Source organism: Chamaea fasciata, unplaced genomic scaffold, assembly GCF_029207755.1.
Source record: "Chamaea fasciata isolate MVZ Bird 193981 ecotype frontalis unplaced genomic scaffold, bChaFas1.0.hap1 SCAF_13, whole genome shotgun sequence".
In the NCBI taxonomy this organism is placed as follows: Eukaryota; Metazoa; Chordata; class Aves; order Passeriformes; family Sylviidae; genus Chamaea; species Chamaea fasciata.
In genome coordinates, this window is record NW_027094098.1 from 11,861,332 (window position 1) to 11,889,133 (window position 27,802).

General features: G+C 45.0%; 1 protein-coding gene across 4 annotated transcripts; it reads left to right on the forward strand.

The window, feature by feature from the left end:
• The first annotated feature begins 294 nt into the window (after positions 1–294).
• QRICH1 (glutamine rich 1) lies at positions 295–27,756 on the forward strand. 4 transcript variants are annotated; one of them, XM_066195123.1, is made up of 11 exons: positions 295–391; positions 1,353–1,413; positions 4,832–5,161; positions 13,447–14,463; positions 16,751–16,928; positions 17,520–17,674; positions 19,142–19,256; positions 20,592–20,700; positions 21,033–21,184; positions 21,911–22,001; positions 22,776–27,756. In XM_066195123.1, the coding sequence occupies exons 3-11, from the start codon at positions 4,853–4,855 to the stop codon at positions 22,966–22,968; spliced, it is 2,319 nt and encodes a 772-aa protein (XP_066051220.1). In that variant the 5' UTR covers positions 295–391; positions 1,353–1,413; positions 4,832–4,852; the 3' UTR covers positions 22,969–27,756. The 4 variants fall into 4 exon arrangements, with proteins under 4 accessions (XP_066051220.1, XP_066051224.1, XP_066051221.1 ...); XM_066195127.1 differs by having other exon boundaries at positions 295–320; XM_066195126.1 differs by lacking the exon at positions 295–391 and adding an exon at positions 421–441.
• The last annotated feature ends 46 nt before the right edge of the window (positions 27,757–27,802 follow it).

Below are 27,802 nucleotides of genomic sequence, written 5' to 3' on the forward strand. Positions count from 1 at the left end.
CGAAGGAGCGGGGCCGCCGCGTGGAGCCCCTCGGCCGGCGTCGCCCCACGGCCATGCGGTGCTGGTGGCGTCCCGGCTACCCCGGCTGCCCGGGGTCTGTCCCTCTCCCTCCGTGTCCCCACAGCGTTCAGGGGGTCACGGCGGCCGCACGCCCCCCCCAACGCAGGGCGCCCCCCAGCGGCCGCACCCTCCCCGCGCCCCGCCGTGGCCAGGCCCCTTTAAGGCGCGGGGCGGGCCTAGGAACTGAGCTCTCGCGGGGTTTGGGAGCCGCGCTCTCGCGACGCTGGGGCAGCGCGGTGATTGGCTGTAGGGGGTTGAATGTAAGATGGCGCCCAGGGAGCTGTGAGGGGAAAAGACTCGGGGCCGAGGCGGCGGCGGCGACAGGGCCGGGGTGAGGCGGGGCCGGGTCACGCCGCGGCGCAGCCGGGCCGGCGGGCCGGGGTAGTGCGCGGCGGCGGTGGGGCCGGGTGGGGCCTCCCTTGGGCGCGGGGGAGGAGGCGGCGGTTCCGGGGGCGGCGCGGGCCCGGCGGGGAGGGGGAGGGGGCGGCCCCGCCTGCCGCGCGCGCGCGCGCGCTTTCCTGGCCCGCGCGGGCGCGCTCCCTGCTCTCCCCCCCAGTGCACCGGGCGCGTCCCCGTCGCCCCCCCCCCGCCCGGGCAGTGAGGCACCGGAAAGCGCGGCCTGTGCGCGGCCCTCGGCGGCCCCGTCCTGGCGGAGCCCCCGACATGGCTCCTACCGGCGGGGCGGGGGAGGCGGTGTCACGGCGCCGCCTGCGGGCCCGGCCCGGCCGCCCCGCCGACAGACAAAGGCGGCGGGAGCGGCTGGGGCAGTGCCGGGTCCCCGCGGGCGGGGGAAGCCCCGTGAGCTCCATGTCCCCGCTCGGGCAGGACAGAGGCTGAGCTGCAGCCGACGGTCTCAGGGCCTAAACACGGAGCTTCGCCTTGTCTTGGCTGGGTGGCCGAGCGGTCCGTAGCGTTCCCGGCTGTCTCTCGGGGCAGCACCGGGAACACCTAGGGGGGTGGGGGGGCTCTGGATACGGTCTCTGCTGCTGCTGCCTTGTTCTAAGTTCTGTCTGCCAGTAACTCCGGTGTTACCCACCGTGCCGCGCCTGTCGCTGCACGGCGCTCTGTGACAGATGTGCTCACGTAGTTGTTCTCAGTACCACCAGCCTGAGGGATGCGATGGTTAGAAATTTGGCATCTTGCAATTCCTCAGTAGGAGCTGCTAGCTGCGTGGATGATCATTTTGTTTCCTGATTTTTTTTTCTTAATGGAATACATATTAAAAATAAAATGACTTAATAAAGAAAGAGGAACTGGGGATGGAAAGGGCTTCTTTGTTCTGTCTTCTCCAGAACGTTACAAGTCTAAGAGCTCAGGACAAGAGCAGCAGAAATACATGCAACATGGTGACTGGTGAGTCCAGATTGTCCACATGCTGCAAGTTGTGTGTGTGTTTTCAGTAACCTCAGTCTAAGTTTTATCGACTAACCGTATGTGCTTATAATCTTTGAAGAATTTCTTGAACTTACTTCCTGAAAAAATGCAGTTGTGCTGCACAGAGAGGAGTTACCTTCCTTTACTGGAGAAACTTACTGCCTGGATGTTCTTGTTTTTTAATTTTAAAACGCAAAATAAAACCGTGCTGCTGAGATCCAGTGAGGGCGGGCGTTTGCAGTTTCCAGTGTGTGTCTGTGGGAGAAATGGAATGCACACATTAGTGTGTTTTAATAACTAACAGTAAAAGTGGTGACTGCAGTAGCAAGCTGTATGTGTTGCCCTACAAAAACCTGTTGAATGCACCCTAGAGCCTTACGGAGGTTTTCTGCCATAAATGCAGGTTGGTTTAGTTTCAATAAGTAAAATTTCTGGGGGGCGCAGTATTACATTTCTGAATCTTTCTCTGGACCTGGTACCTCTACTGCTGCATAGGGCCTTATGCAGTATTGAGTGGTTCAGTGCTTCTAGTTAAATAATCCCAAGCAGCCTTAAAACTTATACAAGCTACTCCAGGAGACACTGTTACCTACAGGGCCTGTAGCTGCAGCTGTAGAGAAGACCCAGGGAAGATCTTGCTGCTCCTCTGGGGCATGGTGGGGCTCTGGTCCATGCCTGACATTTGGAATACTGCAGGGGCTCAGCTTAGTGGCTCTTAGTATAGTAACTTCAGGAAAATGTAAAGGAAATTTTTCTTTCCATGGTAGAAGAAGGGAAAGAGATTTCTTCTGACGATTTGTGAGAGAGGAAGATTTGCTAGTAGGGGAGGATTGGCCTAGTAGGCTCTTGATTTTGATGCTAACAAGAACTCATTGAAATGGACCAGCTGAGCAGGGTCAAGGATTTGCATTTAAGAAATTCGTGTTTGCTTTGTTCTGCTTCCTGGTGGTCAGAAGAGACTGGTGATGGTTTGGTGGTGAGCATCTGCTGCTTATGCTTCTGGGTTTCTTGTGGCTTCTGGTCTCTTACACGGGAGAATGCTGTGGCTTGTTGAAGGGTTGGAGTTTCAAAAGTAGAAATGAGGGCTAACAACTCCCATTGGAAACTCCTCTTTGACAAGATTAACAGAAGGTGGATAGCTATTCCCTGAGTTGTTACAACATAATAAAAAACAATGCAGGAGCGGGAAGGGAGCGCCTGGGAGAGGTCAGCCCATCCAATTCAGCAGCAGCTGGCTGTCAAAGAGCATCTGTGGCACTTACATCTGGGATCCTGCTGTGGAAGAACATCTGTGGCATTCATGTCTGGGGTCCCAGCATGGCATCCTTGAGGCTTATTCTTCAGAAGAGTCTTCCCTCTCCAAGCTGTATCTGCTAGTGCACCTCAGGGTGAACATGGGAAATAATGATGCTCTTCTGGAAGCCTCACTGTAGTATTGACGTCAAATACTTGAAAGTAGAAGATTGGGACAAGTTAACTGCTCAAAATCTGTTTTCCAGCCTCAGAGTGTATAATGGAGCATCATGCAGTTAGGTGCAAAACACATTTCAAGGTCTTGTCTGAGTCCAGAGTCCCCATGGACGCATTAACATCATTGTTCTCCCTTGGTTTCACCCTGGGCATATGGTCACCTGGGAAGGGGTTAGTAATGTGTGCTCTAGAGGTGTAGAGTACTCTTGGGTGGCTCCTGGAGAAGTGAGTAGTCTTATTGGTTCTATCACCCAGAGCTGGCTTGAAAATGTCCGGTTGGTGTCTCTGTAAGAATGTGGTTTTTTTTTCTCTCCAGATGTGGGCTCTACAGGAGCTTCTGTATTCTGTTATTTGCAGAGCTGTTGGATTTGCTATGTGAACACCAATATCTGGTGTTTTTTACTAAACATGGTGCATGTTTTAAGAATATCTTCTGTAGAAATCTCATACAGCAACAAATGTGTCTTAAAGACTTCAGAAACCATAGACAGAGCACAAGTTGCCTCGTGTGTTCCTCTTACCTTTGATACTCGTTTTTTTTTTTTTCTCCCGTGAGCCTGGTCCAATGCACTAGCCATGAACCTCCATGTAAACAAAAGCTGTGTTTGGACTGCTGTCACATAACAGTGAAGAGGAATTACCATTTGCTTCAGCTCTCCCAGGTTTTAGTGCTAACTGGCATTGGACTTGTGCAGTGTGCTTGAGTGCCAGTGAATGCCCAGAGTTAGCTCCTGTTTTCACACCGGCAGGCTTTTGCAGTCTTACATTCAGCCATAGCCCTGTCTCAGTTCTACTTTATTAAGTCATGCTGAAAGGATACATAGAGCTCTGTTTTTGTACCTGTTCTCTTTAGACCTACAGTCATAGTGTATATAGTGATGTCTGTCTGTTTTTCCTCCTTTATGGAGCTTGATCTAGTAGTGCTGAATAACCTCTTCTAGTCCTGATCTTGTGTGGTTTCACATCTTTTCACAACTGTCTCAGTATTTGGTGATGGTGCAGCTCAAATGTATTTATGCTCTATCAAGGCTAATTAGTGCTTTAGAAACAACCAGTATACTCATTGCAAAAACAATTTGTGGGTTTAAACAAGATAAGTCAATAAGAGAAGAATGCTGTCAGAGTATACCCTGGGGCTGTCTGATGTTCTCAGGTGGAGTCATCTTTGGTGGTGGTGGTTTTTTTCTTTGCTTTCACTTCTGCCCTGATCATCTTAACTTTTTTTTCTGTCTCTCTTTTGTCTTCACACATGGCATGTTTCATGTTAACCTCTTCCTATTTTAAAAGGAGATCAAGAACTGATGCTGCAGTTGCCTTTGTCATTTCCAGAGCTCTGCTTCTCCATGTGTGTAGTTCCCACTTTGGGGAAATATCTCGATCCCAGCGCTCTCCTTTTGCTTGCTCTGTTCAAATCGATGAGTCCTGATAGCCATGAGCTGAATGCTGCATCTGTTGCTCTTGTGTTGTGCTTCCCATTAGCTGCCTAGAATAGAACTGCATGGCCTGATAGAACACATTGCTCAGTCTCCCACCTCTGCTGCTGCAGAGCAGGGCCGCAGGTATTGATTCCTGAGCCTCTCTTGCTAACAGTGCATGCTGCCAACAAATGGATTTGTCTGGTACAGGACTTGCCTGGTCTGGGTGAAGTACAGAGCTAGAAGAGTTTACATGGCAGTGAGCTCTGGGAGGAGGAGGAGTCACACCTGGGTATTGTTCAGACTCCCCTGAGCTGCCAAGGGTTAATCTGAGAAATGTGTAGTAGCACAAGATGCCTCATAAAACTAAAGCATCTGTCTTGGGCATCTGGCTGTGCATGTTTGCCAGTTTTCATACAGTACTTGGTATGAGAGATTAGTTACTGGAGTTAAAAATATCCTTGCATCAAGGGGGTGCTGTAGTTAAGACTTTTACTTTCTGTTTCCTTAAGGAACCCTGAAGACCTTGCAATATGAATAATTCTCTGGAGAACACCATTTCCTTTGAAGAATACATCCGTGTGAAGGCGCGAACAATCCCCCAGCACAGGATGAAGGAGTTTCTAGACTCCCTTGCTTCCAAGGGGCCAGAAGCTCTCCAGGAGTTTCAGCAGACAGCCACCACCACAATGGTGTATCAGCAGGGTGGCAACTGCATTTACACGGACAGCACAGAGGTGGCTGGGTCTTTGCTTGAACTTGCTTGTCCTGTGACAACCAGTATCCAGCAACAAACTCAGCCAGAGCAGCAGATACAGGTGCAGCAACCCCAGCAAGTCCAGGTAAGCATCTGAAATCTTCTCTGTGTATATGACTTGCTAACTGATGGAGTAGTGTTCAGAGCTGCTGTCTAACCTTAAGCCTCTGACAAGTACTTAAGAGGCAGGGCCAATTAACTTTATATAGAAGTGCAATATTTCCCTTTCCTTTAAGGAATTTGGTAGTAAATTGTTGACTGTGCCTCCCTCGGGCCCTGCTGTAGGAGCAGCCTACACATAGCAATGGAGTGGTGTCACCTATTGGAGAAATGGTTCTGGCGTGTCCACAACTCCCAAAGCCTTGTGCTCTGGAGCTGCTATAAATACCAGCCCCCTCTGACTGTCTGATTGTTCAGGGTGATTGTGGGATGGAGCTTGCCTTAAGGATTTTTTTTTCTTTATCAATAATCTTTAAATAGTATTCCTTGAACATTTTAAAAGTTGTCATTCTTGAACGGGGTTTTAAGTAAGGGAGAAATGCAAGAGCATCAACTTTAAGATGTGAACCAGGGGAAGGTTCAGGAAAGGAATTCTAGAGAATGCATATACATCAAGGTAGATTAGCTGTTTGCACAGTGGAAGTTGTCTTTTTTGGTGGGGTTTTTTTTTGTTTGTTTGGGGTTTTTTTAAGTAGATACTACATTAGATATTTTATTAGGTTTTAAGTAAGCAAATCCACTATCAGGAAAAAAACAAACCAATTTTATAGCTTAGGAAACTGCTTTTGTCCTCAGATATATTTTGTGATTTGAAGAGTTCTTAGGTGGCAGGGCATTTACTAAGGTTTTTCTGTGATATGTCTCCTAACAGCTGAACTCTTATTATAGCTGTAATTGTGATACACTTGAGATATGAATCTTTCTGATTTCTGCAGCAGAATGTAGAGCTGTGAGCTCTTTTTTTTTTTTTTTTTTTTTTTTTTTTTTTTTTTTTTTTTTTTTTTAAATAAGTGAGAGTGTGGAGTCACAAATGACTGGAATTAAGGTACTGTGTACTTGCTGCAGTGCAGCAGACTTGTGCCAACAGCTCACTTGCATGTTTTTATCCTACAGCAAAGACAGACTTACCTCCTTCACTGCTAACTCGTCTCCAGTTACTCTCTATTGAGTAAATGAATGCTTAACTGGGACTTTTGTAACCTGTTGCCCTACAGTAACTTGTGTTGAAAGGCTTTTGAAGAACAAAAACCTGAAGTCTTTCTGGCATGACTTGGATCTCTGCATGAGGCTATTAAAACTGAGAGTGGGTTTGGTTTTGCCAGCTAGTATATTTTCTGGAAGAAGTTTTGTTTTTCAGTAGAACAGCTAGGAGGGTTGGCTTTTGAGTGCCTCAGCCTTGAAGATGTGTAAAGCCCCCAAACCAGTTGTAAAAGTCAAAAGGAATCTTTCTCTTTTTCCCGCCCCTCTCATTTTTTTCTTCTTGTCTCCTTTCAGAACTACCCAGTGTTCAGGCTTGACCCTTGCAAGTCTCTTAGTAACAGAGATAGGGAGGGAGGTCATATATCATATGCTCCAGAGAAAAATAACCTGGCCTTCTTGTAAATAAACATAGAGTTGCTGCCAGAGACTGGTCCCTGATTTTTGAACTGAATGACCTGCACCCTGAATATGTAAAGCTTCTCATGAAAATGAAGATTTCAGCAACTTTCCTAAAGAATGTTGTCTACTCTGTTCTCCTTGTTTTTGATGTACCTCTGCTTTTAGATACCTGCCTTCTCATCTGTACTGACCATCATTACTATTTGTATTGCCTACCCTGCTGCTCATTTTAGGTGGCACATTTGGTACTAGATGTGGCTGCAGCTTTTGTGTATCAGCAGTGCAGCTGAACTCTGGTGTGTTTGAGCAGCTAGCTCAGAATTATACGAGTTTTTCTGCAAGAATAGTGTGGAGAACAATTTCTTTACCCCTTTGCAAGAGTGTTTTTCTGTCTTTCAGGATTTCTTATTGAGACATAATTTATGTTAAACCCATGATTTAGTGTTCACTTATCTCTGCACTGTCACTGTGGCAGCAGTGGCAGAGCACATCTTCTGGATAAAGCTGGATTTTGTTGTGACTCTGGGGAGTGACAGTGTTCCAGCATTGCAGTGCACTGGGTCCAACTGGCTCCCTGGGCTGAAATACTGCTTGTGTTGTATTCTGATGAATTTTGGTCATCTGCTGAAGCCTCCTAGCTTTTGATTAAACTTGTCATCCTGGTACTTGGCTTGGTAATCTGTTTAGTTCTTGCTAATCCAATTGCAAATCAGTGGAAGACCCTTTGGATGACTGTGCTTATGTCTGGCAGTGTGACAGTGCTGCTGAAGGTGACTAACGGTATGATCAGTCAGATGACCTCACAGTTGCAAGTGGTAATGATGATCTTACTATCATAGGGACAGACAGTGTTCAGGTTTCATCCTGGATTTTACTTGCTGTGAACAACTAAAGACAGAGTGTGACTGCTTGCTGCTTTTATTTATTCTGGCAAAATAAATTTTCTCATTGAAGTTGTCACTTTAAGGTTTTCTTGCCTGAAAAGTTCAGCAAAGTCTTACCAAATGTTTATTTTACAGGATGAGTGGATGCAACTGTTGGGTTATGTACACTGGTCATTGCTACAGTTCAAGTATCCTCGAGCTCCTTCCACACCCAGTATCACAGGGGTGCCCTAAGTGACCTTAAGAAGGAGTTTAGTATGTCAAGTTGTCTTACCTTGTTGTGCATCAGGGAGTGGCTGGGAAGGTCTGTGTTTTGCTCCAGTCAAGTAAGAGTTTTGTCAGCTCTGCTTTTGGTGAGATTGTTGCTTGTTGGTCCTGTGCATTGAGGCCATTGAACTGATGATGCCAGTGAGGTGTTTAGTGCTGGCTTGCTTCCCAAATATGGTACTTTTGCAGAGGTCAACGAACCTCTTGTGCTTCTTACACAAGAAGCTTTAAGTGAAAGAATATCAGAGGACAGAAGATATCTTTGCTTATGGTGTGTCTTGAGAAAATCCTCAGTTTCAACTTTTTGTGAACAGTCTGATGTTTAGGTGCCCAGATTTTCTTGGGCAGGGCTTGTGAGGACGTTGCTATATGTTGAGCAAGATCATGGAACTGTATGGGGAATGGTTAAATGCCTGTGTAAAACATCTTTCAGTTAATACTTGTGCCTTTCTAATTGCTCAGTTTCTCATGTGTTTACTCTTCAGTCTATTCTGTGACTTCAGACCTTTTTAGGAGGCTAGACATTATTAATGACACAAGGCAGGGAAAGATGCCCTTAAATAGCTGAGAAAAAAGTCTTCTCTCTGGCTCTGCACAGAATGCATCTTCCCTTTGCTTTTCATGGATGTACCTTCCTCTTGCCTCTGTACTGGTTTTGAAATTTAGCTTGGAGGTAGAGTTCTTATTTGCTTACATTTGGAAAACATGCCAGTACCATTTTACTGTAGCAGCAGGTATTAATCAGCATTTGCTGGGGCTGAATGGGACACTTCAAACAGTGATTATAGTCAAGAGTGGTTTCTTCGAGGCAGCATCTACTTGTATATGGAAGTTGGCTTCTGTCGGAGAGGTAAGCTGTTTTTCTGTGGTTCATATGTTTTAACTGTCTTAGACGTAAATCTCTCCCCAGTGTACAGCTTGATAGCATAATCTTGATATTGTAACTGTTTAAACACACCCAAAGCCTAATATAGCTGATGGAATTCGCTCTCTGATGTTGATGAATGAGCAGAGGAAAATCCTGGAGTGAGAGTTGGTCTGGCAGTTGTTCTGAAAAGCTGCCTTGTACCCTTCCCGTAGACCTTGTTTACTTAGATAGCAAAGGACTTCCTGTAAAGTAGTTCAATAACAAGTTCTGACATTTCCTGCTACTTCACTGATCAGTCTTTTCACTTACTCTTCACTTACACTTTTCATATCTGTTTTGTACTTTCATGTACACTTTCTGGTGTAACTTTAGAAGGAACTCTTTGTTACAGTGTTAGTTTTTAGTGCTGGACTTGCTTTAGCTTAGGACTGTTGTTGAGGGAACTGTATTTTAAATCTTCTGTCCTTAACTGGGCTAAAAACCCTGAGATTACTCTTCTCATACTCTTGCTAACTTTTTGCCCAAGTATTTGACTTTGTGTGGGAAGTTTGAGATGTACCTGCATTACTTCTGGTGGCATTTGGAGCATACTTCTTGCAGCAAGTTGTCCATCTGCTCCTTCCTACCTCTTGTAGGTCTGGAGCCTGTCACTTGGAGTTCCCTCCAGATGAAACTAAGCTTAGGTTTTCATGTTGTCAGACTTGGCTGGTGGGCAAGACTAGAACTAAGTTTGAAATAGTCTTCTGGAAGGTGTAGTGTGGGCATGTTAGTATGTGTTCAGTCTTGCTCTGGAGATCTGCTCTTGGTGTGTACTACTGCTTGCTGGTTTAAATACAGCTTTAAAAACCAAGATCTCTTTGTGGAAAGATGCATTTAAGAGCCTGTCAGGTGCTCTAGGACAAACTACATATCAAAAAATCCATTCAGGAAAGAGTTGCTATTTGTGCTCATTTTGAGTTAGGTTTTAGGAAATATTTGATAATCCAGTCAGTCTGTAAATGAAAGAATTAACAAGCTATGAAAATCTCAGTTGTTTCAGAGCTGCAGTTCTGAAACATCTGAGTCGGATTCTTTTTTGGGCAGAGAATCCACTCAGGGCAGACATGTTATGACTCCTACTTGAAAGTTTGTCTATCAACCATTAGGAAAAAAGTTTTGGCAGCTGGGCTTCAGATGTTCTCATGGTCCTGGGGTTACTTATTTACTCTTTGCATGTGCTCAGTTCAGGACAGAATATGTTTTTGGGCTCAATGTGACAGATGTCCTTTAAGGGAATTTAGTTCTGCCTTCCCGTTACGATACAGGGTTGATTTCTGATGCCTTTGATTTTCTAGGCAGCTAGTACTTGATCCAGCTTCCAACTACTTTATGATGAAAAGGCTTTTCTCTGTGTCATGATAGCCTGCTGGGACGTGATTCTTTCATGCTGTTGGATCCAGACCTTTGGCAATAAATAGTATTTCAGTACTGGTAACTTGGCATGTTCCTTTCTTGCACCAGTAACCCAGGAATTGCCTGCATAACATGTTTTTGCTTTAATCATCAGCATAAAGTGAAGATTTAAAGTCCTCCCTGTTGGTCTTGGCCTGTAAATTTAAAACATTCCCCTTTGTTCAGAGTCTTTAATAAAGTAATCTGCTGCTGCTGCTGCTGAGTGTAATTCTTTGTCTAACTTGCTATCTGAGGACAAAAAAGGACAGTGAGGTCAATATAAGAAGCCTCTGGTCTCAGACCAGGTTAAAGCCTGTAAATCTGAAATGAATGCTTGTAGCAGTCCTGGATACAACCTGCTTGAAAAGAGGGACAGATCTACTGCGAGATACAGTTGTTAAAAATGGATGTATAATTTACAGGAGATGCATAATGTGTGGTAGGTAGAGTAGAGCTCCAATGTCCTTTTAAATAGGACCACTCTAGTCAGAAGGATGATGCCTGCTGTTTGGAGCATGGAGAGCTTCAAGTGATTCTGGAATTTGACTTCATATTGTTTGGGCCTGGACTCATTCTTTGGGTGTTAACAATAACAGAGTGGACTCTAAAGCAGTAGCAAGACATCCCTGTTGTAGGAGTTAGGATTTAGTCCTGGGGGAGTTCCAAAGGGCCTCAGGGCATGACTGCTCATCTGTTGTAAGTGGTGGAAGTTGCTGCTGACTTTCCAACACTGTAGGCTCAGGCTCTGAAATGGTTCAAAGCTGCACCAGGGGAGGTTTAGAGTGGATGTTTGGAAGCATTTCTTTACCAAGAGAGTGGTCAAACACTGGAACAGGCTTCTAAGAGGTGGTTGGTGCCCCAAGGCTGTCTTTACTTAAGGGGCTGTTAGGCAGTGCTGGGAACGACAGCTGTAGCCTATGGTCAGCCCTGAAGTGGTCAGGCAGTTGGACTGGATGATCAATGGAGGTCCCCTCAAACTGAAACAGTCTGTTTGCAAGTGCAGAAGGGAGCAAATGCTGTCTTGTTCCATTTGTTCTTAGTCCATGCCTCTTGCTGACAATGCCTCTTTCTTAAACCAGTTCCATTACCTTTCTAATTGTGCTTATGTGATAAAATTGTTTCAGCACACGAGGAGACTTTGAATTCTTACTGCTGGTGAAAAAAAGTCTTTTCTTTATATATGTTACAGCACTCACAGAAACTGTAATGTAAAATTTTGTGTGGAAAGAAGGTGAGGATGCTTTTAAGGTGTCAGCCTGTACAAATTCTGAAAACTCTACAGGAGTACTGGACAAATGACACATTTATCTCTTAACATCGTTTTGAATCCTAGCAGATAACGCAAATGTTTCTTGTGTGAAACTGAAAATACCAGTGCAATAAAACAGTAATTTGTTCAACCTTTGGCCTTTGCCTTGCAGGTAATCTTTTGAACAAGGACTTAAATTAATAGTAAGGACCATATTAGTGATTTTTAAAGTGAAGTATTTTGGAGAATTCTTGCCTTAGGAGTGTGATTGCAACTGGCTTTCTTAAACTGAACCCCTACCTGGGATCCATGTTTGGGTCTGTTTGCCCAGGGCAGTACTCACACTCCAGCGCAGAATGATATCAGTTAGAACTGAGGAAACATCCCATAGGTGAATTCATCTCATTCAACTGACTGCCTGATCAAATCACTCATTGATGCAGTTTTTTAAACTGTCATGCTGGCACAAGGTCACGTGCTTCTTGTTACCTTGCGGGATATGACTGTAGAGTCACCACGTCATCTGGATTACAGTACACTGCACAGAGTTCCCAGAAGGAACTATACCCTGTTCTTCCTGGAAATAAATTAATTCTTAACAGGAGGTGACTTAGAAATCTGGCCTGCCAGTGGGGCATTTTGCTACCCCAGTTTTTTCCTTAGCAACACTTAATTGGCTGTAGATGTGTCCTTACCATTTTTCAAGACTTCTTAACAGCGATGCTGAGAAGTGAGATTTTGTGCACAGCAGGCCTGCATTGTAGTTCTTTTTGGTGTTGTCAGGCTGGCTAGTGTGCTGTCCCTGTGCAAATGCTGCATTAGTCTGCCTGGCTCCAGGAAGTGAGGTAGAAAAAGGTGAGAGAACTGTGAGTAGGAAGACATGTAGTCTTGCAACTAAATAAGTCTGTGTTGGCTCCAGAAAGAGGTGTTGAGTAATTAATTCCCTTCCTTAAGATAAAGTTTTAATGAAGCCTGGAGAAACAGATGGTCATGAGTACCTGGGATATCTCTTCTAGGACAAGGCAAATGTAACAAGTTGTCTGTGTAAATGTGAGGAAAAGTGGAGAAGTATCTGGACAAGGGATGTGAAGCTATTGAGACCTGAAATTTGTGCTGGGGGCTACTTTTGACTGCTGCTAGGTGTTGTGGCAGACCTTGGACAAATGAGCATTAATGTGAGACGGTGTGATTTTTTTTTCCCTCTCTAAAATAAAAGAAACTGGTTTAGAATCAAGTCAACAGATTTTCTCTGTGTTATACAGCTCTGTCTAAGTGCATGAGCTAGAAAATACAACTGAGTAGTTTGGACAATAAATGGTATCAAGTGGAATAAGTAAATAATGAAAAAAGAGTAGGTCTTAATTATCACTGCCAAAGAAATTCTTGTAGAGTTTAAAAAACATGCTGCAGCATAGGCCATTACTGCATGACAAAGATTGAGGTTGAACTTGCTGCATTCTGTGTTGACACCTGCTTGAGCAGCGTTACTATTTATGATAGGTTTCAAAGTAATATTCCTGTACTTTATGAGGAAAGAGCCAAGTGCTGGTTTTGACTTACCCATATTTCTTATTGCCTGTCACCAGCAAGTGATCCTGTGCCCATCTTGGGACTGGGGTGAGCAACAGTAAAACAATCTCTAGAGCATGGTAAGAATGAGGCAAGCTCCTGTGATTATAATGTGAATGACCTTAATGTCTCGGTATTGCAAGACCTGTGCTAAAGTAACATTTTAGCAATGGAAATAGCTTTGAAGACTCTTGGATTCCAAGGATGGAATCTGTTGGCTTGAGCCCATAGAGTTTCGAGGGTGGAGATGTAGTTCATGTGCTGTTCTCTCTGTGATACGAGTCATGTGCAGTGCTGAGCAAACACATCTGCTATATCGCTGTTATCAGCCAGGCACTTCTAGAATAACTTGATTTCATTTTTCTGAAGTCCTCACTAATGGATTAATACATGGAATCAAAAGTGAGCATAAAAGACCTGGAGCATAGATCTGGAGTGACAGACCATCTCTGCTGAATCACTGACGTTTGCTGATCTCTAACTGTGCCTTGGTGTCGTTGCAGGTTCAGGTCCAGGTCCAGCAGTCACCGCAGCAGGTCTCCGCCCAGCAGCTCTCCCCACAGCTCTCTGTCCATCAGGCTTCGGAGCAGCCAATACAGGTCCAAGTGCAGATCCAAGGCCAGGCACAGCAGCAGGCATCGCAGACAATACAGAGTCAGTCTCTTCAGAGCCCCAGCCCATCACAGCTGCAGGCAGCTCAGATCCAAGTGCAACATGTGCAGACTGCCCAGCAGATCCAGGCTGCAGAGCTACAGGAGGAGCACATACAACACCAGCAGATCCAGGCCCAGCTTGTGGCAGGACAGGCCATTACTGGTGGCCAGCAGATCCAGATCCAGACAGTGGGGGCACTGTCACCCCCACCTTCTCAACAAGGTTCCCCACGAGAGGGAGAGAGGCGGATCAGCTCTGCCAGTGTCCTTCAGCCGGTGAAGAAACGTAAAGTGGATATGCCGATTACTGTATCGTACGCTATTTCAGGGCAGCCAGTTGCCACAGTGCTGGCCATTCCTCAGGGCCAGCAGCAAAGTTATGTCTCTTTAAGGCCAGACTTGTTAACAGTGGACAGTGCCCATCTGTACAGTGCCACTGGGACCATTACTAGCCCCACTGGAGAGACGTGGACCATCCCTGTTTACTCTGCTCAGCCACGTGGTGACCTTCAGCAGCAAAACATAACCCACATTGCCATCCCTCAGGAGGCCTACAATGCCGTCCACGTCAGTGGCTCGCCCACAACACTGGCTACAGTGAAGCTGGAAGATGACAAGGATAAAATGGTGGGAAGTACTTCAGTAGTGAAGAACTCTCATGAGGAAGTGGTGCAGACTCTTGCTAATTCGATCTTTCCAGCACAGTTTATGAATGGCAACATCCACATTCCAGTGGCAGTGCAGGCTGTGGCAGGGACATACCAGAATACAGCACAGACAGTGCACATATGGGACCCACAGCAGCAACAGCAGCAGCCCACACCCCAAGAGCAGGGGCAGCAGCAGCAGCTACAAGTCACTTGCTCAGTAAGTTAAAAACTGCCTCTTGATCTCAGTTTGTGATTAACAACTTACAAATGGTGTGGAGAGGGAGTGTGCCAACAGACAGCAGGTGTCTGGGAAGCAGAGATGCATCTGTCCCAGAAGCCTGAATATGACACAGGGCACTTGACTCCTGATGGAGACTTTCATGTGATAATGTCGGTACATAGTTATAGGATTCAAAACTTCCCAAAAGAAAGTACAGTCTTGATCTTAGTGTTAAAAATTATTAGATACATACTGTTTGCCAGACTCTTCATAGCAGGTACTCTGAGATCTGCAGTGTTTTCCTGAGCTGTTTCAGGGATGCCAGTGGACAGACAGGGGTAATTGCAGCCAAATAAGGTGTGCTAATATGTACTAGTCATTATCACTTACTTTGTGTTACATTGCACATGGAGTCCACAGCAGATCCAGTGCCGGGGTAAAGTATCGAAATCTGACTAATTGTGAGGAAACTTCCTGGATCAAGTGTACTTTAGGGTACATTTTTATTTAAAATAAAATACCCTAAATACATAGGCAATTCCAGGAGGGGTGTACTCTCTCTCTAGGGGGGCAGTAAAGCTACTGGAGGTGCACATCACACTTTTGGGAGTTGACCCTCTCAAAACTGTGACACTGAGAAGGAATTCGCCTGCTTGCCCTGTGCTGTCCTCTGGCCTTGTGCTTCTAGGGGATCTGGGCAAGTTGCAGCAATTTTGTGCTATTTGCGAAAAATATAAGTTTGTTAAGAAGCATCTGCCAGTTCAGCAGGTTTACATCAACCTGTGTCCAGCCTTCACAGTGGACAAGGTGTCTGAGGTCAGGGCAGAAGACTGTCCCTTGGATTGGGCTGATGGAGGGAGTTGGCTCTGGAAAGCTTTCAGCTCTCTGAAGAGTAATGTGGCAGCACTCTGGAGGAGAGCAGAGGCTCAGTCGTGGCTCCTACAAAGACAAGGTGTCAGTTCACCCTTGGACTCCTTAAGGCAGAGAGGCTTTGCTTCACAACTTAGTTGCCATCTACCTTGGTTAAAGCTGGGCCTGTTCAGTCAGTCTCTCTGCATCTGTGCTACATGCTGCAAGGGCTGATAAGCAAAAAGCTAATAGTGCTGCAGAGAATAAAAAAACCAACCAGAGGCAGTTGGAAGGCTCCAGTCTGAGAGTCTTGCATACTTTGCCTCTTAAGCTGTTGTTTTTTTATAATAAATAAGTTACAAGTACTAAAAGTCTCTATGCCATTTTCACATTGCTGTGGTCTCTAGTACTGTCAGAGCAACTTCCCCTAATATTGACACTTAGCAGTATCAAAGGAAGAGCTGCTTTTTGGAGTAGCTCTTGGGAAGGAAAAAGCAAGACTGTTTTGATACAAGAATTGCTATTTCTGTAACATTCAGGGTGCCAGTGAGAGTTTGACTAAGGTCTGTAAAGCTGTTAATTGAGGTGGCTCTGAGACTCTGGAGCATGGAATTGAAAACCTGTAGTGAAGAATGCAGAGTGAGTGCAGCTGAAGGGCTTGCTGCAGGTTTTAGATTGGTGCTATTGGTTGCCTGACAAATAAGTTTCAGTTTGAGATTGTAATTCTTGGTGACCTAAGGTCCTGCTGCAAAGTAGATTTCCAAGGAGTCTGGAGATGCCCTAGGTCTGTAATAAGTCATGCAGTCACTCTTCACAAAATAGTAGCTAGTCCCCATTAGTAGTATTTGGTATTTTGAGAATTTTGCATTGAAACTGAATTGTTGTTTTGATGCTGTGTTCTAGTCTTACTGCTTTATACCTTTTACAAGTGAATTAATCTTATTCATCATTGATGATAAGAACAGAATGTATTTATTCTGTGTGCCTGTTATGTACTGCTAAAAGAATAGAGTCTGAATAGGGAGGGGTGCCAGTGGTGTATGGAATGTGATTGTACCCAGGACCTTCCTCAGGGCAGTCTAGGTGTGGAGCAGCAGTGGTGAGTAAAGCTGGTGGCACCTTTCTGTTCAGGGGCTGGTGGTCTCTGTGTCCTGCTCTTGTAGTTAGATGGACTTCAGTGGTGATTCAGAGTGACAAGTGAGCCGAAGATAGATCTGTCTATTCAAACTGCAAGAGTTTTTGGAGTGTAGAATATTCTTTTGTGAGCAGCAATTCAGGTTGGACAGCAAAAGTTGCATTCCTTGGATTAATTTCTTGTTGGGAGTGTTGCAGAAGGTTGGTATCCTGGGGCTACAGGTATTGCGGGATTCTTGTTTTTTGGTCCAGCTGTTGCATATTGAAGTGTATGTGTAACCTGAAGTGTTTCCTTTCATAGGCTCAAACTGTTCAGGTTGCTGAAGTTGAACCACAGCCACAGCCGCAGACTTCCCCTGAACTTCTACTTCCAAACTCTCTGAAGCCAGAAGAAGGTCTTGAAGTGTGGAAAAGTTGGGCACAGACCAAGAATGCAGAGCTGGAAAAGGAAGCCCAAAATAGACTAGCACCTATTGGAAGTAAGTGGTGTGACAACATGACCTTTGTTTCCTTTCAAGTAGGATTAGGAGTGACTGAAATGTTAGGTGTTTACTGCTTTGGAAAACTCTTTTGTTTAATCAGTGGTTGTTCCTAAATTTAAATTTTAATTTACTCTGCAGTGCTAATTATTGTGTATTCCCACTGCCATAGGACACGTATTAGCTCTGTGCTGAGCCCCGTTGAGCACCTTGGCTGATAACAATAGAAAAGGGCTCTGGATGACTGTGGTGCATGGACAAACTGTCTGGCCAAGCTGGTAGAAAAGTCATGGAGTTGCTGTTTTCCTGTTGCTGCAGGGCAGCATTTCACTGGGGACATGGTAAAAGAAGGCAATAGTCATGCATTTGGTAGGGCAGAGGATCTTCGTATCAAACTCTTGCCTGTTTTATCTTCTAGTATTTCTGACGGCCTAAGATCTGAATTTATTTCAACTTGCTTTACTGTACTAGGAGAATGAGGTAGTGCTGGACCTGCCAGATAGAATGGATATGTGGGAAATCTTTCCTGAAATGTTAGGAAATAATATGGCTTTATGGCTTAAATAATACAGCTCTGTTTTGTTTTTCCAGGGCGTCAGCTGCTGAGGTTCCAGGAAGATCTCATCTCTTCAGCTGTGGCTGAGCTGAATTATGGTCTGTGCTTAATGACACGAGAAGCTCGGAATGGTGATGGTGAACCCTATGATCCAGATGTGCTCTACTATATCTTCCTGTGTATTCAGAAGGTAGGATGGGACAGCTCTATGTGCTCCAGAACTGTCCGTGTTGTCAGCATGTGCAGGGGGACTCTTGGTTATAAAAATAGAGACTGTGACTTCTATTAAGCTTCCCAACAATTCTATATGAAAAAAAGTCTCTTTGCTAAAAAAAAACCTTGAAAACGTCAGACAACTTGACTTTCTTAGGGCAGGCAATGCTTTTGTCTGTGAGTTAAGTTTGTGAATAACTGAGTTCAGTATCACAGTGAAAATAATCTCAGAATCACAGAATGTGTCGGTTGAAAGGGACCTTCAAGATCGAGTCCAACCCAGCCCTAACACCTCAACTAGATCATGGCATCAAGTGCCATATCCAGTCTCTTTTTAAACACATTCAGGAATGGTGTCTCCACCACCTCCCCAGGCAGACTACTCCAGTATTTAATCACTCTTTCAGTGGAAAACTTCTTCCTAATATCCTACCTATATTTCCCTTGCTGCAGCTTAAGACTCTGTTCTCTCGTTCTGTCAGTTCCTGCCTGGAGAAAGAGACCAACCCTCACCTGACCACAACCACCCTTTAGGAAGTTGTAGAGAGTGATAAGGTCACCTCTGAGTCTCCTTTTCTCCAGGCTAAACAACCCCACCTCCCTCAGTTGTTCTTCATCTGGCTTGTTTTCCGAGTCCTTCACCAGCCTTGTTGCCTCCTCTGGACGCATTCAAGCATCTCAACGTCCTTCCTAAACTGAGGGGCCAGAGCTGGACACAGCACTCGAGGTGTGGCCTCAGCAGTGCTGAGTACAGGGCCAGAATGACCTCCCTGCTCCTGCTGGCCACACCATTCCTGATCCAGGCCAGGTGCCATTGGCCCTCTTGGCCACCAGGGCACACTGCTGGCTCATGTTCAGCTGCTGTCATCAGCACCCCCAGGTCCCTTTCTGCCTGGGCCCTGTCCAGACACACCATCCCCAGCCTGTAAATCCATTTAGCTTATTTTGGTGGGGGGAGAAGGGTTGGATGATGTCTGAAGAAGTTGTCAGTGCCAAGACTTAAATCTAGTTGAAGCTTTAACAGGCAAGAATTTAGCTTTATGTGCTGTGGGATGTATGATCTTTCTGTAAGATCTGCAGGAATAGAGCTAAACTTGGACAGGGAAATTGAGCATCCTTGTTGTTGACCTGAAAAAGTAGCGTCCAGTAGTCATGTGAAATAACTTGAAGTGAATACACCTGAAATAAAAGGTGAAATCCAATCAGCTTTACTTAGTGAGATGGTTTTTCATTTTTCTGTCTCGGCATTCCCATGATAGTAATGGAGATTATCTACCCAGTGTTGGCCTTGGTGCAAGAGTTCTTACTCTTCAAGTAAACTGTATTAGTCTTCAGTACCGTGCCATAAAATGCTTGACTGAAGATGTGGGTCCTTAGGATGAGGTCTGGTCTGAGGACCACACTTGCTCCCACTGTACTGGCCTGTGTTGTGAATCTCTTACAGTATCTCTTTGAAAATGGCCGAGTCGATGACATCTTCTCAGATCTCTACTATATTCGGTTCACTGAATGGCTGCATGAAGTTCTTAAGGACATACAGCCCCGTGTTTCACCTCTTGGTAAGGGCTATAGTTGAAGAACTTTAAAGCTTTCCAGAGCTTGGAATGTTTAAAGTGAACCTACAGCATGGGTGTAGTCTGAATAGCAACCTTTCTGAAGTATGTAACATCCCTTGGCTAGCTAATGCTGGTCAGGGAGAAAAATGTTGTGTTTGCAGTGAATGCTGGGGTTACTGCAGTTGTCAGGCCTGAACCCTGACTGTCATTGAGCATTATTTGTCTGTCACTTGTCACCAGTCAGAAGGCACATTGTGGGGACTTTGTAATGTCATGGAATTGGTTACTTGGCAGCCAGCTGATCCTTGATTTGAATCAGGTTTCCTTATCTGAAGTGGTAATACATCCTGCCTCTAATATGTATTGTTTCTTTTGGAGATAATACAGCACTGTCATAGTGCCATGTAGCCAGATGGATACTGTCTGCAGGACCAACTGAGTGTCAAAGGAAAAAACAATGAGTGACTAAAGCCTCCAGTGCTTTAATCAGTTGCAGCTCAACCTCATGTTTAGGAGATCATGGCAGCAGGGATGGGGGGAGCAGTTCCAGAAGAGACAGATTTTGACAGAGAACTGTATGAAAACTAGATAAGAATTGCATTTTCAGAGCATGGAAACCCGGTTTCTCATTGCTTTGATTCCCTTTGTTATATTTGGACATCAGTGAAGAAATTACTGCCTGCTTATGTTCAGAAAAGTAGCTGATATTATTTAGGCTAGGTGGCTACATAGCACCGTGAGTTTTGGAATCCTTTTGTTTTCAGTCTGGCTGTTTGATCAATACTTTGACATTCCACAAGCCCCGGAGTTCATACTGCTGTCTTTTTTTTCTGTTTATCTGTGTATTTGGAGTGTAGTATTTTTCTTCTACACAAAGGGGGGGAAAAAACCTGAGAATCAAAGGATTACTTCTGTGTCCAAGTACATCACTTGGCACTGTGTGCTGTCTGAAGCTGTGCACAGGGCCAAGAACTGATTTGTTACACTGATCTTCCTGCTCTCACATATTATTGGATTAAGAGCATCTGCATTGGAGTAGAGCCAGTGGTTAAAAGCTGTTTAAGTGCATATTCTTTTCTCTATGGGCTGGGATGTGTAGGCATGTTGCACAAGCATACTCTCCACAGCTAGAGGTTGATGGATATGTACAAGTGTTTCCTAGCTGTACCTGCTGTTTAAAAAGTTATTTGCAGAGCACTGAATCTTGACACTAGTGAGAATCTCCTCTTCCTCCTTCTGTTAAGATTTATATACTCTCTAGTACTTACAGAGTAAAATGCTGCCTGTGTTCATGTTGTGTCTATCCCCTGGCATGATGCTGACTTCTGATAATTGCAGGTTACATCCTCTCCAGTCATGTAACAGAAGAGATGCTGTGGGAGTGTAAGCAGCTTGGAGCTCACTCCCCTTCCACCTTGCTCACTACACTGATGTTTTTTAATACAAAGTAAGTACTCAGGTCTTAGGGAATCTTGGGCAATAAAAGAACTTCAGGTACCTTAACAGGATTGGTGTGAAACAGCTGCACTGTGTAGGGCAAAATCATGAGTTGCAAATGGTTGCACGCAGAGCCCACTTGTAGCTTCATCAGACAAAATGAGCTAGCAGAGGGCAGACTGAACCTGTGACTTTTGTATACTTTGCTGCTGGAACAGTCCTTAGCCCAGTGGTTGCTTTGAGCTTCAACCTGCTCATGATGACTAAAGATAACTACCTTGCTGTTGTGACTCTGTCCCTTGCTTGCCTCTGACTATCCTGTGTTCTGTTCCTGCTGCTCAGATACTTCCTGTTGAAAACAGTAGACCAGCACATGAAGCTGGCATTCTCCAAGGTGCTGAGGCAGACCAAGAAGAACCCTTCTAATCCCAAGGATAAAAGCACGAGTATCCGCTATATGAAGGCTCCAGGCATGCACCAGACAGGACAGAAAGGTAGTGTCTAGGAGGTTTCTTTGGGAATATTTTACTTACTTGGGCTTGAAGAAGTGGATGAACCTGGAGATGTTTGCAGGTAGGGAATCCAAGGCTCTGCCAGTTGCCTGTAGCCTGGCAATATGTGTTTTCCATGCATTCTATCCAAGAGAGGATAGTACCTTCTAGTCATAACCCTGGGGACATGCCTTACCTGAGGCATGTGGGACTCATCAAGAACTAAGGATAATTTTTTGTTACTTTTGCTTTTGTGTGGTTTTTTGTTTTTTGTTTGTTTGTTTGTTTGTTTAATGGGCAAAGAGGCTATTGGGTGTAAGTGCTTATGGAGAGATGGAGGAAATTCTTTGGGAGGGCTTCTCTTACCTTGATTCATTTGAACTCATACAGAATTCCCATGTAAGTACAATCTATCCTCTTAAAAGCACAGGATGCAACTGAGGCTTTGCAGTCTCTGTAGTGAGATTTCCCTCATTTTGCACACTGATAGAGGAGAAATGGAAAGAAGGATATGGATGGGTTGTGATCCTCAATAGCCTCAGGATGAAGCAAGCTCTGCATAATGCTTTTAGCATTTATAGGCAGGTGCCTCTGCCCTGGAACAGCCATATGTCTCTTGCCAGCTCTTGTATGGTGACAAGGTGCTGCAGTGTTGAGGCTCTATGGTACTGTTCAGTGTGCTGTGCTTACACGGAGTGTCTGACAGACTTCTGGGGGGCTGGTTTGTAGTTACAGATGACATGTATGCAGAGCAGACCGAGAATCCAGAGAACCCCCTGAGGTGTCCGATAAAGCTGTATGACTTCTACCTCTTCAAATGGTGAGAGCTCTTGTCTCTGTGTATGGTGCTTGTCTTCTGTGGCTGGGGAGCTGCACCCTGTGCCTGGCCTAGTTTTCAGTGTTGTGTGATATTGGTGGCACAATTTCTTTATTTCCATAAATTTACTTAAATGGAGAGAGGTGTTGATGTGGGAGAGTGGGGTTAACTCTGATGGCATGTAAATTGAATTTTTGGGGTATTTAAGAGACAAATCCTGATTTGTGAACTGGCTGCTCTTAATCTTGGACATTTGCTGTGTTGGCTTGAACTTGTTCTTCTGCTTGTGAGTTGCTAGTCATCTGGAACCATCCACTACTAAAGATAGGATTAGGATCCTATTCAAACCATCTTCTGAACAAAAATAAGGACTTGCTATGGAGATTGGAGGTTGCCTCAGAGGACTGATCTCTAAATTCTGATGGTTCTGAAATTTAATATAATGGTTCTTCTGCACAGATGGATCTGCAAGTAGCCTGAATGTAAAAATACCCCATCCTTTCTTCACTCTGAAAGACCCTTAAAGCCATGTGTGTTCTATGCTTACCAGTGTGAAACAAAAACTACTTTCTTGTAGTCCTCACCATGGCTTTTTAACCTTGGCATGTCCTAAAACTTTAGGATCAATGTTGCCCCTAGATGTATCTCTGTACCTTCATGTGTCGTCAGCCAGATGTTCACTGTCAGGATTTGTGAAGTTTGGGGTGAGGACAACGGTGGTGTCTCTCTTCCAGGACATTTTTGTTAGTCTGGTTATTTCTGATCTTCCTCACACAGCCCCCAGAGTGTGAAAGGCCGGAATGACACATTTTACTTGACACCGGAGCCAGTGGTGGCCCCCAACAGCCCGATCTGGTATTCCATCCAGCCGATCAGCAGAGAGCAGATGGAGCAGATGCTCACCCGGATCCTGGTGATACGAGAGATTCAGGAAGCTCTTGCCGTGGCTAATGCCAGCACCATGCACTAAGGCATCCTTCGTGGCTCAGTTGGGGTGGGGCCAGGTGATGGGGGAGGGACAAGCAAAGAGAAATTGTACAGACTTTTACACTAAAGGAGATGCCTAAGTTTTTGGTTTTTTATTGGTGTAGTTATGAAGCCCTTTTAGGCTTCTTCTCTTTAAAAGAATCTAAAGGAAAACCTACCCATTGTGTATCCTACCCAACACACCAAACTGTTGGAACCATTGGAGGCTGCATATCCCCTGCGAGCTGGGAGCTGTGGAAAGCTGCTGGTTGACTCTGGGTTTTTTTTTATGATGTAGAAAACATGAATTACAGGACTGGCCTGGATGTAGAAAACATGAATTACAGGACTGGCCTGGTTGGCTGGGGCCTCTGTCTCCTTGGAGCACGTGCAGCCTAGAGGGCACAGAATGATGGATGGACCTGCTCAGCCAGTGGAGGAGAGGCAGGCATCTTTTCTTGTGCTTGGACGTTAATTTGCTGTTGTCTTGGAAGAAAGAGGAGAGAGTGAACTGCAATTATGATTTATACAAAAAAAAACAAACCAACAATTTCTATTCAGACCTTTAAGTGACATTTTTAGATGTTAAAAGTACAAACTTTACCACACTCTTCTTTTTTGGCCTAACATTGAGGCCTTAAACCTTGAGGCTTCTGTGCCTGATGAAATTCTTGTAACATACACTTGTGTATCATATAAAGATACCACCCTGTTTCTCTTATGTATTCTTACTCTAGTTGTTTATTAAGAATGACGAGCACGTCTTTTCAACATGCCATTGAACAATGTGTCTTTATTTGGGGAAGAGTGAGCTGTGAGGGTGGGGGGGTCATTATACAAAGATCAGTATGCAAACTGGTTGTTTTCATCCCTGTTCATGCTTTCCAGCTCAACTCTGCTGGATTTCTTTCACCCCTACAATTTATGAAGGTAGAAGGGCATACACTTCTGTTGAAGGACCTGAATGTCTGCTTGCTGCTGGAAACTCAGTGCCAGGCTAGGAACATGGGATTTGTGAGACTAGATCAGACTGTCCTAACGTTCTGTGGCTTTACCCCTAGGCAAATTCCCCTCTCTCTGCCTTTTCAAATGCATCACAATAACAACATGATGGAGGGGTAGTGGAGGGAAAAGGCCTTCCAGGAGCAGCACATGCTTACTCCTGCCGTTTAACAGCCTTTTCACAGTTTTCAACACAGCTGTGTAGCTTTTGGCATCGTCCATGATCATAATCCCCAGCCCTGTAGCCTTGCCTTGCTGCATCTTAAATGGTTGCTGTATTTTATATGATTAACAAGTAGTCTGCTTGTTTGAAGCCAGCAGGTAGCCAACTCTGCTTGAAATGGGAGATCACTTGCCAGGCTTGTTACTTGTGCCACCAGCTTCTTGGATGCAGAGAAACTACTCTGCTTCTTGAACTTGTCTTCCCTGCTTCTCCACCACATGTCCCTTCCCTGTTCCAAAACACACAGATAAATACTTAAATATATATTACAGTAGAAGAACTTAAACTCATGTAAAGGCAAGCAACTTTCCTGAAGCCTCTGTTGTCCAGCACCTATCTACTGAGAAGGAAGGTCTGCCCTCTCTGTTGGTTGTGAAGAGTGTAAATTGATGAGAGTAGCCAATGTTCCCCGTCTTGTGCTTGTGAACAGTGTTGAGGTGTGCAGCTTAGAGAGACTTCCCAGTCCCCTGATGCTTCATAATGACGTTGGTGTTCCTGAGGAAGCAGATGTGCTTGAGTTAGCTGTCAGTATAAGCAGTTTGTTCCCTCTGCAGGACTCTGTGCTCAAGTAAGTGCGTGCAGAGAGATGAAGTAGCAATGCCCTGTTGTTTTGTTTTAGGCTCTTAGCTCAGTATCTGCCCTCAGAACTAGGCCAGAGGAAAACAGCCTAGTAGGATCAGTACCCAGATCCCAGTGGGTAAGCTGGGAAGATGGTGCCTAGGGTGGGTGTAGTGCTGGCAGCAGGTACTGTGACCTGAGTTTGTCTGCTGGGATCCAGCAGGTGCCTCTTCATAGGGTGGCTCTTGGGATCACCAGCACTGCTTCAGCTGTCAGAAGCCTCTAATCCTTTCACCATATCGTAGTGACTGGCATGTCCATCTTTGGCCCTATTTTAAGTCTTTGAGGATATGGTTGGGACAGGCTCCCACTATCCAAGCAGTTGCATGTGCCTGTTGCACAGGGTCTGTCCAAGAGGTATGCACAGAGTGGCTTTCCCTTTCTTTTGGGCAGTTTGTCCTATCATCAGAGCAGAGTTGGAAAGCCTGGCTGTCTCCATCAGAAATACAGTGGATATTAAACAATCTGCCATATACACACTGTACCAGTTGCTTTACAGGGCAGCCTTGAGGGCCACCTCTTAACACTAAAAATTGACAGAAGCTGCAATACCTGTCAGAACTTTGGGGCAGTTGCAGGCTGGGGACAAACAGGAACTTCAGCTGAGCTTTCTGGGGAAACAAAATTCCATGTTACCTTAAAATTCTAGATTGTGCACTTTCCTTACTACTCTTAACTGCAAGATGATCTCAAGTCTTTGTAGGGGGAAGAGTTCTCCTTGAAGGATACTGGTTAAGAACAGGGAAACTAGGCTGAGGTGAGCATGGTGAGCTGTGGAGATCTCCTGATGATTGGTTTTGTCCTGATGGACTGGAGTGTTTCCATTCCTTTCTCATTGTCTGCATGTACATAGGAGAGGTTCTGCTGATGCAGAAGTGGACTGCTGCACTGTTCTGTACTGTCTCATCAGAATGTCCACTGTGTTAACTTCATTCCCTTTTTTTAGAGACAATCGATATACTGTGACTTAAGGGTTATTTTCCTGGATCTGACTTCTAGTCTGTCTCTCTGGAGCTAGTTTAAAAGGTACAGTATTTCTAGAATATAAATACTATGTTCTTTGATAGTGAAGAACATGATCTGCTCCCTTGTAGGGGCTCATAGGAAGATGTGCACAGAGTAGCACAGAAGAGTGCTGTGGCTTAGGGTTGCTGTCCACATTCTGGGAAATGTTCCCAGTCAAACATGTAAAATAGCTTTTTAACACTTTCCTATAACCAGCTTGACTGCTGCTTAAAGGGCATTCCCCCTTGGCTCTGAGAGTGCCAAACTGCTTGTACTGCTCTTGTATGCGTGTATATATTGACAGGAACTCTGTGCCCTATGCCTTGTATGAGACAGGCTGAAAATGCATCGATCTCTAAATAAATAGAGCTGAGAAGTCAAGCTAGAGACCATGTGTTGTTGATTTTGAACTGTGCCCATCTTGTCACTGTGTTATGAAAGGAACCATAGAAAGCAGAGACTGACTGACTTGTAAAGAACCTCACATTCTGACATGAGACTCATGTATTGTCCAAGCTCTTGACATTTAACAGTGTTGCTTTCTTTAGGAAACTTGTAGCCTCTTACACATGTCCACAGCACCATTAGATTTTCATTTGCTTTCAAGAGGTCAAGCATTTCCTCTTAAGTGGTGCTGGCTGAAGCAGCGGAGAGCAGACTGGAGAGTGGTTCTTCACTCCTGTCTTGAGCAGTGTGTAAAGGGAATGGTCTAAGAACTTCATAGAGCTCTCATCTGTTGGCTGCCTCACCCCTAGAGGTCTGGACTTCAGAGGGGTCACAAGGTCTGAAGTAGTTTTGGAACTGTTCTGCCTTGGACAATACAAAAAGACTTAATCTGATCTCTTAATAAGAATCTTCTTCTGCACTGTTGCTGCTAGGGCAGAAATTAAGACAGTCTTGTTCTCAGCTGCATCAGGGCTACTGTCTGCCTTGGCATACATAGAAGGGTTGAGGCCTCAAATATTCCTATGCTGTGATAAGAGCAGATCCAGAAATGGTAGAAGAGACCCCCCTGAGTGTACAGGGGGTGGAGGACTGCTGGTACTGTAGTTGCTCATCCTCTTGCTGGACTGAGTGCTGCTGGACACGGTGTGGCTGTGCAGCTGTCCAGCCAAACCACATTCTTACACAGGTTTAATACTGACTGACTTGGAATTAGTGCTTGGACTCCCAAATCACTATTGAAGTGGGATATCAACTGTCTTCCACCCTATACAGGGCTTTTCTCCCCATCTTATTGCTGGACTGCTCCTCTCATACATTACAGGGAATGCACCTTATCCTGATGATTCAGCCTCTTCTGTTTAATTGGTGCCAATGCTTAGGAAAGAGCCCTTATCTGCTTATACCTCTTCCTACCTTAAGGAACATCTCAATTCTTCCAGAAGTCTTGCTGACATGCTGCCCCCAAATCTCTGAAGTGACTGCTGTGTCCCTACTTGTCGCTTTCGTTTGCTGCGTGGCTGAAGCTCTGCTCTTAGCACTGCAGTCAGGTTCCCTGTAACCTTGTGCATGGCAGCCACGTTTGCCTGCTTCTCCTTTCTCGTTGGAGCTCATCAGAACGGGAAGGCAGATTAAACCCACTTACAGCAGCAATAAACCATGTCTAGAACTCGAGGGAACTGCAGGAGAGAATGAGGCGGAGGGGATGTCTCAAAAAGGCAGGGTCCAGTTGCAGCCCAAAACCTCGCTTGATAATGAGTGTGCAGCCTATATGCAAAATACATCTTGTCTGTCCCTCCTGTGTTGACCCAGGTCTAAACAGCACATGTGATTGGCATCCTGCAAAGTGACCTTCAGAACTCTCCAGTAGCTTTGCCCCGTGAGTAACTCACACTACAAATCATTTTAAAGAGATGCACTCAACTATTTTTTTAATTTAATTTTACTCTTATATTCTCTGCTCTTTGTAATCTGCTTGGAAATAAAATGTTTTTCCCTGCAGCCTTTGTTGTAGTCTGTTTGAGAACCATTAAACTTTGTCTGATGT

Coding starts and splice junctions, on each gene's coding strand:
- QRICH1 (XM_066195123.1), top strand. CDS start 4,853: ATGAATAATTCTCTGGAGAACACCATTTCCTTTGAAGAATACATCCGT. Junction 17,675..19,141: donor TCTTCCTGTGTATTCAGAAG/GTAGGATGGGAC, acceptor AATCTCTTACAG/TATCTCTTTGAAAATGGCCG. Junction 22,002..22,775: donor GACTTCTACCTCTTCAAATG/GTGAGAGCTCTT, acceptor TTCCTCACACAG/CCCCCAGAGTGTGAAAGGCC.